This window comes from Phyllobates terribilis, unplaced genomic scaffold, assembly GCF_046119375.1.
Source record: "Phyllobates terribilis strain yellow unplaced genomic scaffold, ASM4611937v1 Scaffold_2__4_contigs__length_985480577, whole genome shotgun sequence".
Taxonomy (NCBI): Eukaryota; Metazoa; Chordata; class Amphibia; order Anura; family Dendrobatidae; genus Phyllobates; species Phyllobates terribilis.
The window spans coordinates 381,705,098-381,713,655 of record NW_027362762.1 but is presented as its reverse complement, the minus strand read 5'-3'; the positions used below and the strand labels follow the sequence as shown (position 1 = coordinate 381,713,655).

The 8,558-nt window shown below is 42.4% G+C and overlaps 1 protein-coding gene across 1 annotated transcript; it reads left to right on the top strand.

Moving 5' to 3' along the window:
• Window positions 1–298: 298 nt before the first annotated feature.
• LOC141211188 (UDP-glucuronic acid decarboxylase 1-like) lies at window positions 299–7,917 on the top strand. Its single transcript, XM_073664801.1, has 4 exons — window positions 299–367; window positions 1,859–1,916; window positions 7,372–7,475; window positions 7,666–7,917. The coding sequence occupies exons 1-4, from the start codon at window positions 335–337 to the stop codon at window positions 7,795–7,797; spliced, it is 327 nt and encodes a 108-aa protein (XP_073520902.1). The 5' UTR covers window positions 299–334; the 3' UTR covers window positions 7,798–7,917.
• The last annotated feature ends 641 nt before the right edge of the window (window positions 7,918–8,558 follow it).

The window sequence follows — 8,558 nt, the reverse complement described above, 5'->3', positions numbered from 1 at the left end:
GTTAATTGAGCGAGGCCGAGCACGTCTTGTCAGAATGTGGCCGGAAGTATTCAACTTGCTTACTTACGGTCACATTACTGCCTGCTGTCGCTGACCACACCAGTAGAATCTTGACAGCGTGTGGTACACTCACCGATAAGATTCAGAGGTCTGGTCTGAGGTCACATAGAGGACTGCAGACTTTCATGAGAAGACCGGACAACCACTTAACGAAAGACAAAACCAACAGACCTTAGTTCCAAAGCGTAGTAGCTAATGGCAGATTTTAAGAAACCTTAACAATGTGCTGGTTCTTCTCTCTACTAGTGACCTGGTTAATGGGCTTGTGGGTTTAATGAACAGCAATGTCAGCAGTCCAGTGAATCTGGTAAGTTTCCTTTTCTGGGTTTATATTTACATTCTGCTGTAATACTTCATCACTTAAAGTATATATGCGGAAGTCACACAAAAAACATGACATGACATGAAGCCAAGGTTAGTAATGGAGAGGTGTCTAAAAGACACCCCCATTACTAACCCCATAGTAAAGGTTTTTAAATAAACACACGGCCTGAAAAAAATCCTTTATTTGAAATAAAAGTGCACACTGTTTTAATCATTTATTTAAGAATAAAAAACAGTGTACTCGCCTAACGCCTAATCTGCTGAAGCCATTGTCATCTGTTTTTCATTTTTGTTTTTTTTACAATCATATCTCTCACCTGTCCGATGTGATGACATAATCCAGAGTGTCCCATGAAGATCTGGGTCAGTTCTAGAGCAGTCACATCAGCAATCACTGATGCAAATGTTCTAAAGGACAGCAGGCTATACACTGATACAGGAGTGTAATTACTCCTGTGTTTGTGTATAGCGCTGAGCTGCCGGGACAGAGGTCACATGAGTTCATCAGCTAATGAGCTCCGGTGATCTTACTTACTGCACCACTGCTGTGTGAGAAAATTCTGTGTCATAAGTAAGGTCACTGGAGCTCATCAGCTGATGAACTCATGTGACCTCTGTCCCGGCAGATCAGCGCTAAACACTGCCGGGAGCGATTACGCTCCTGTCAGTGTATAGAGTGCTGCCGGGTGATCCGATCGCCGCGGTACACTCGAGATTACGGCGAATAGGTGAGTATAATGTTATTTTAATATCAATTTTATTTTAACTTTTTTTTTTTTTACTGTGAGCACAGGCGTCTGCTGATGAGACCACTTCTCCCATCAGTGGTGCCTGCTCTCTTGTAAGCTGATGGGAGGAGTAGTCTCTCATCAGCTGACACATGTGACTCGCGGTCAATTCTTTGTGTGTTTTAGCCATCTTTTTGACCCATTGACTTAAATTGAGTCAATCAAATACACAGCAAATCCGCAAATATTTTTATACCTGCGTTTTTGCTGCAGATTTGACTGACTCAATTCAACTCAATGGGTGAAAAAAGCGGCAAAACCCACAAAGAATTGACATGCTGCAGATTTAAGTGCAATGCAAATCCTGCCAGGAAAATTCCTGATCATGTGCACAGCACTTCAGGATTGTCATTGCATTAGCTGGCAGAAGAATTCACTAGCGTTTTGGCCCATTTCTGTGTGGGAAAAACACTGCAAAAACGCAGTGTGAACATAGCCTAAAGCCAGGGCAGCATGGAACCACATTAATATGATAGGGAGGCAACACATTGAATTGAATGGCACGTGACTTGCTGAAGGGTAAAACTATTCTACAATATCATTATTTTGTACATGATTGTCCATTTCACCTGGAAAAGTAATTGGCCTTTAAAGAACCGTAAGCCAATCCTAAATTCATCTCCGCATTGAGGTTATTAATTACAATTTGCAATTAAAGCTGTAATCTGCTATTGTCTTCTCCACAGGGAAACCCAGAAGAGCACACCATCCTGGAATTTGCCAGATTAATTAAGCAACTTGTTGGTGAGTTCTCGCCCCCTGAGAAATCCTGCCAATAGTTTATTAGATGTGTAATTACAAGGTGGATAATTGTGTACTGTGCGTGAATTGCTGATAAAGGTCTGTGATTAGTATTGATACCAAATTTTTTTTTATTGATTTTATATCTTCACCCAATGGCATGCACTATTGTTGGCTTGTAAAATTGCCTTATCCCAGTCTATAAATGTCTACTAACATTACATGTAAATTGTATTTTTTTAGGCATGTTCTGCTACATCATTGTCTAAACGAAAATGTATTCTTCCAATTGTCACTATTTGTCCTTGCAGCTCGTATCTTCCTATTGAAAGGGAACCTGTCCCCATGAAAATGCTATGAAATCTATTGGCATTGTGTTATGGTCAAGGAGCATCTGAGCAGATTGCTGTATACTGGACATTTGAGAGAAGGATACAGTATAAAGTATATCCATTGGGGTTTTCCCTCGAACAAAAGTTCATTTTAATCAAGAGTTTTTGGAATAATAATTTCCACAATTGAATGTATTTAAATAGAATGTTCCTGTGTGGAGATGATCTTATAAATGTGCCCCTGCTGTGTACTGTGTAATGGCTCCTGGGCAGGGGAGGAAGCACAAGATTATACAGACATTACAGCACGGGATCACAGATGATTCTTTCTGGGAGGTAAAACATTTCACTGCCTGTTTTTAAACAATGTTTTACTTCACAGAATCATTTGCAATCCCGTGTTGTAATGTCCACATACTTTTTTTTCCCCAGCCAGGTGCTGCGGTATGATCAGACCATGCTCCTGCAAGGTCAGACACAGCAAGGGAAAATTTATAAGATTATCTCTGCGCAGGAACATTTTATTTTAATACATTGAATTGTTATTATTCCAAGATGATTAAAATGAACACTTGCTCTTGAGAAAAACTCTTTAAATTCTTGCTTGTCCTTGGATTAGAGGGACGGGGGCTGGTCTGATCCGTGATTGACGGCCTTCACGGTCTAATTATTCAAGGCATACTGGCAATGAATGAGTTACTCCACCCACTGGACCACTGTATTTTTTTTTCTCTTTTTATCACACAATTTTGATAATGAACAGAGTATTTTTTTCCAAAAATATTGTGGTTATGCTGCAACTCCGAACTTTTACAGCAAAAATAGTCTCTCGAGTAAAAAATAAAGAAGTAAAAAAAAGTAGTCTCCATTCTTGATATTTAAATGGAAACTGCTCTTCCATATCCATTTGGCCTCTGGAAAATAGAGCAGGTGCCCTCACTGTGACCACGCTGCTGCTGGACCTCATTTGTGACTTGCCCTTCTCATGCATTATACTTACATGTGTTATTGCTAGTGTTGAGCGATACCTTCCGATATCAGGAAATATCGGATCGGATTGGATCGGGCCGATACCCAAAAAGTATCGGATATCGCCGATTCCGATACCGGAAACCAATGCAAGTCAATGGGACACAAATATCGGAATGAAAATAAACCCTTTCTTTCCTTGTAGGTTAATTCTACAGGAAGGAAAACAACTAACAATAATGTAGAATGTATTGGGGGAGGTGGTTGCCCAAATCGATGGGAACAGTGCTCACAGTGAAACATGAAAAGCCGGCAATTCAGCAGCGGCATACACCGGTACCTGACAAATTAGAACAGAAAGAATAGAGCTTCACACATCGATTATATAGATAGAAACATGTCAGTCACATATATAAGAAGTACAGTGACAGTGTTGCTTACTGTACTTGTCATTTAGTGTAAAGGATTTATTTAAAAAAATATTAGTGTTTTCATGCACCGTCTCTTTAAAAAAGCCGGCCGGCAATTCATCAGCGGTACCCGACAATTTATAACACAAAGAATAGAGCATCACACATAGATTAGATAGATAGAAACATGTCAGTCACATATATAATAAGTACAGTGATAGTGTTGGTTACTGTACTTGCCATTTAGTGTTAAAATAAAGGATTTATTAAAAAAAAATAATTGGCGTGGGGTTCCCCGTAATTTTAGTCTCTAGCGGAGGTTAAGCAGACAGCTGGGGCAGATATTTGAAGCCTGGGAAGAGGGTAATATCCACGGAGCTTCCCAGACTACTAATATCAGCCCCCAGCTGAATACCTAGCCTTTACTAGCTATTAAAATGGGGGACCCCCCCAAAAAAATGACGTGGGGTCCCCCCTATTTTAATAGCTAGCAAAGGCTAGGCAGACAGCTGGGGGCTGATATTAATAGCCCAGGAAGGGTGCCATGAATATTGGCCCCCTCCTAGGCTAGAAACAGCAGCCGTCAGCCGCCCCAGAAATGGCGCATCCATAGGATGTGCCAATTCTGGCACTTAGCCTTGCTCTTCCCACTGCCCTGTAGCGGTGGCAGTGGGGTAATAGGGCTGGGGTTGATGTCAGCTTATAATGCCAGCTGACATCAAGCCCAGGTTAGTAATGGAGAGGCGTCTATAAGACACCCCCATTACTAACCCCATAGTCAAAGTTAAAAAAAAACACAAACACCCAGAATAAAGTCCTTTAATTGAAATAAAGACACAATTCTTTATTGTTCTAAATTAAACCATACTTACCATCACGCCCATTCCAGCTGAAGCCAACGATCTCCTGCAATAAAAGAAAAATAATAAAGCAACATCATCCTTACCTTTCCATGGTTCCCAGGACAGCTTCAGCTCTGCTACATTCACATGACAGGCTGGATCGCAGCAGAAAGCTGCCATCCAGCCTGTCATCCCGCAGACACTGAGAAGCGCAGGCATGCTTGCGCTCCTCAGTGTCAGGCTGTGACGGCATCCAGATGAGCCGAGTCTCTCACGCTCACCGCATGCGCAGGAGAATTCTCCCACGCTGTCAGTGACGTGCATGAGGTGAGCTGACTTCATTGTCGGCTCATCGGGATGCCGTCACAGCCAGACACTGAGGAGCGCAAGCATGCCTGCGCTTCTCAGTGTCTGCGGGATGACAGGCTGGATGGCAGCTTTCTGCTGCGATCCTGCCTGTCATGTGAATGTAGCAGAGCTGAAGCTGTCCTGGGAACCATGGAAAGGTAAGGATGATGTTGCTTTATTATTTTACTTTTATTGCAGGAGATCGTTGGCTTCAGCTGGAATGGGCGTGACGGTAAGTAGAGTTTAATTTAGAACAATAAAGAATTGTGTGTTTTATTTAATTCTTAGTTTACTAAAAAAAAAAATAGTTACCTGTCCACGTTCCTGCGCTGATCTCCCATGCACAGCTGTCACATCTGGAGATGGTGACAGCTGTGCATGGCTGCTGTAAGCTCACACTGCCGGGAACACGTCCGCTCCCGGCAGCGTGAGCCCTGACTGAGGTCACCGGAGTGCATTCAGGCAGCGCAGCTCCGGAGACCTCCTTTACGGCACTGCTGTACCGTGGGAATTTCTCACGGTACAGCAGGGCCGTAAAGGAGCTGACCGGAGCAGCGCTGCCTGAACTCCGGCGAACCCGCTTATGCAATGACGGGGCTGCTTTACGCCCCCGTCATTCTAGCGGCGGCAGCGGTTCAGAGCGGTCACATTCTATGTGGCTGCTATAAACTGGGGATCTTCGTGGGACACTCGTGGACTACTACGGAGGGGTAAGGTTGTGGTTTATTATTTTAGATTTTATTACAGGAGATCGATGGCTTCGGGGAATTAGGTGTCTAGATGAGTATAGGTGTATTTTTTTATTTTTTACTTTATTTTAGGTGGCGACCGGCGGGGACAGGTAATGTATAAACTAATTTATTTTAGGTAACCACTGGCCACCAATGAAATGTATTTAAAATTTATTGGGGACCAAAAACAAAAAAAATATATGGGGGCCTAAAAAAACACGTATAGGGGCAAAAATAACACATGGGGCAGTTTAAATAGCAGGATCAGGCTGATGGGAACTACTGCTCCCATCGAGCTGATCCTGCTGGCACGAGTAGACGGGGGACAGACATAGGCCGATGGGAGTAGTAGTGTCACATCGGCCTATGTCTGCCTGCACGCACACACCCGCAGACATCGCACAAACACCCGCACACACCAATCATGACGGGTCTGATGGTCTGTGAAGTGTGGCTGACCTGTGCGGCCGTGGGAAAGTTCATGTGAGTTCATGCAATGCAGTCAAGCATGAACTCACATGAACCCTCTGAGGGCACCGCGGCGACTTCAAATGAACAGCTGATCAGCATCACCTGATACCTCAGCTGTTCATTTGAAATAACCGGCGGGAAAGCACAGCACAGAACGGGAAAGCCGGCGGTGAAGTCTTTTCACTGCCGGCTTCCCCGCCCGGGTCCTTCTCTCCCCGCTCCCTGGTGCTGCGCTCCCCGCCCGGTCCTAACTTACGATCGGGATGGGGGGAGCGGAGGATAGGGGTGGGAGGCTGCGGGGAAGCAGTATGGGGCTGTGTGATTGTTTAAAAGCCGGCGGCTTTTTACCGCCCGCCGGATTTTAAACAATCAGGAGAATTCTCTTACGCTGGGATGGCATTCTGATGACAGGCTGGATCGCAGCTGAGCGCTGCCATCCAGCTTGTCATCCTTCAGAGACACTGCAGAGCGCAGGCATTATGGGAACTTCCGATTCCGGTATTCGATATTGTAAAAATATCGGAACTCAGTATCGGAACTCCGATGCCGCGAATATCGGCCGATACCCGATATTACAGTATCGGAATGCTCAACACTAGTTATTGCTCATTCAGACGATGATTTTTCTCATACCCAAAAAAACTGAACAATTGAAAAAAAAAACTTGGTGTCTCGGGCTTCTATAATCAAACAGACAGCACATGTGATATGTTTTCTTTTTTCTTTAATGGACCCATAGACTTGGCGAGTTTGAGCTGTGACCTTGATCAAAATCGGACATGTCTTTGTATTTTGGGGCAGACCACTGCAAAATTACCCAAACATGTGAACTGCGCCATAGACTATAAAACATGTACAAGTTCTATCAGTGTTTTTCGTGTTTTAAATTGGCGTCTTAATGAGGCTTTGGTAGGAGAACATCATAGGCCAGGCATATTTTTATTTTTTACCCATGGCAAACATTGGACACTACGTTACTGCACTTAACATTGTATGACTTATAAAGATGAGCAAAAAGATTTTCACTACCTTGGTCCAGTGTACTTTTTGTACTTTGTGGCTGCCATCCCAAGGAAGAGGAAACTTCCTGGGCCATCACTTGAATGCCAACCTAATGGGCACTTCTTGCGATTACATACACCCTGCGATATAATGGTAAAATGCTCTTCATGACATCGCTGGGGTCCACTAATCACAAGATGCCGGCATTCGAGTGTCAACCGAGGAAGATCGTGCTGCGCTGGTTAAGGTGCCATGGAGCGCCAAAGTCAATCTTTTTTTTTTTTTTTTTTTAATGGTTCAAAGAAGAAAAAAAAAACACAAACCACTATTAAGTATATGTTCTTCCATTGTAGGGAGTGGTGGAGAAATACAGTTTCTTTCAGAAGCTCAAGATGATCCACAAAGGCGAAAAACAGATATCAGGAAAGCCAAGCTTCTACTTGGATGGGAACCTGTGGTATGTATACTGGAGTTTAATCATAGCATCATTGCCTCAGTAGAGGTAAAAATATATATATATGTGTTATATATTATATCATTTCAAATATATACTATTAATCTATTTTTTTTTTAGATTGTTCTTGTTGACTGGTGTAAGTTCAGAAAGCTACGGTAACATGGTTTTTCTTGCTATTCTCTCTTCTCAGGTTCCACTAGAGGAAGGCTTGAATAAAACAATTCACTACTTTAGTAAAGAACTTGAATACCAAGCAAATAACCAATATATACCCAAGCCAAAACCGGCGAGAATAAAAAAAGGTAGAATGCGACATAACTGAACACTCCGAGAAGAAGAGGGGCTATCTTGATGGTTTACAGGATGTAATTTTTGTTCTCCCTTTCCCCTTGTTTCTTTTACAAGAAAATAGAGACTTCTGAGGCGGTATCATGAAGAATAAAACTGGAATTTCCCTATGAAGCTTGCTTTAAAGGAATGGATGTGCCTAATAACATTTGAGAACTGCAAACATTGCCTTGTACTTTTTAAAGATGTCTTTCTATGTACAGTAGAGTAGGAAATACATGGAAATCTCCACATTTTATATATCTTGCCGTGACTGTTTTTGACAACTGTCTGAGGACAGGTCAGCCCTACTGCTGGTGCTGGGGCCAGCTAAGAATCACCATTTAGTCCTTTCAGACTCTGCCGAATACAACGGGTCTAAATTACTAGTTTCTTTTTGAAGCTGAAGCTGACATGGATATAAAAATGCCAATTTATTTATATATGTTTAAAGAATATGGTAGGTACTTTAATATGGTATGTACTCTATGCATTACATTGGGGCTGTCTTGTAAGGGTCCACTCTTTCATACTGCCAATTTAGATATACTCCGAAGAGTGTGAAAACATGTGGGGAAGCTTTGTTCTTTTTTTTGTTACTTAAACCTTATCTTTGTTCTCCTCAATGTTCACAAAGCTGTACATTTCAATTTGAAAGCAGCTCTGATAAATAAGAATATTTTGAATCACTATTGTGTTGTTAAGTGTATTCTTGGATAAAGAAAATAAAGTATTATCAGTTTATGGTGGTTGAAT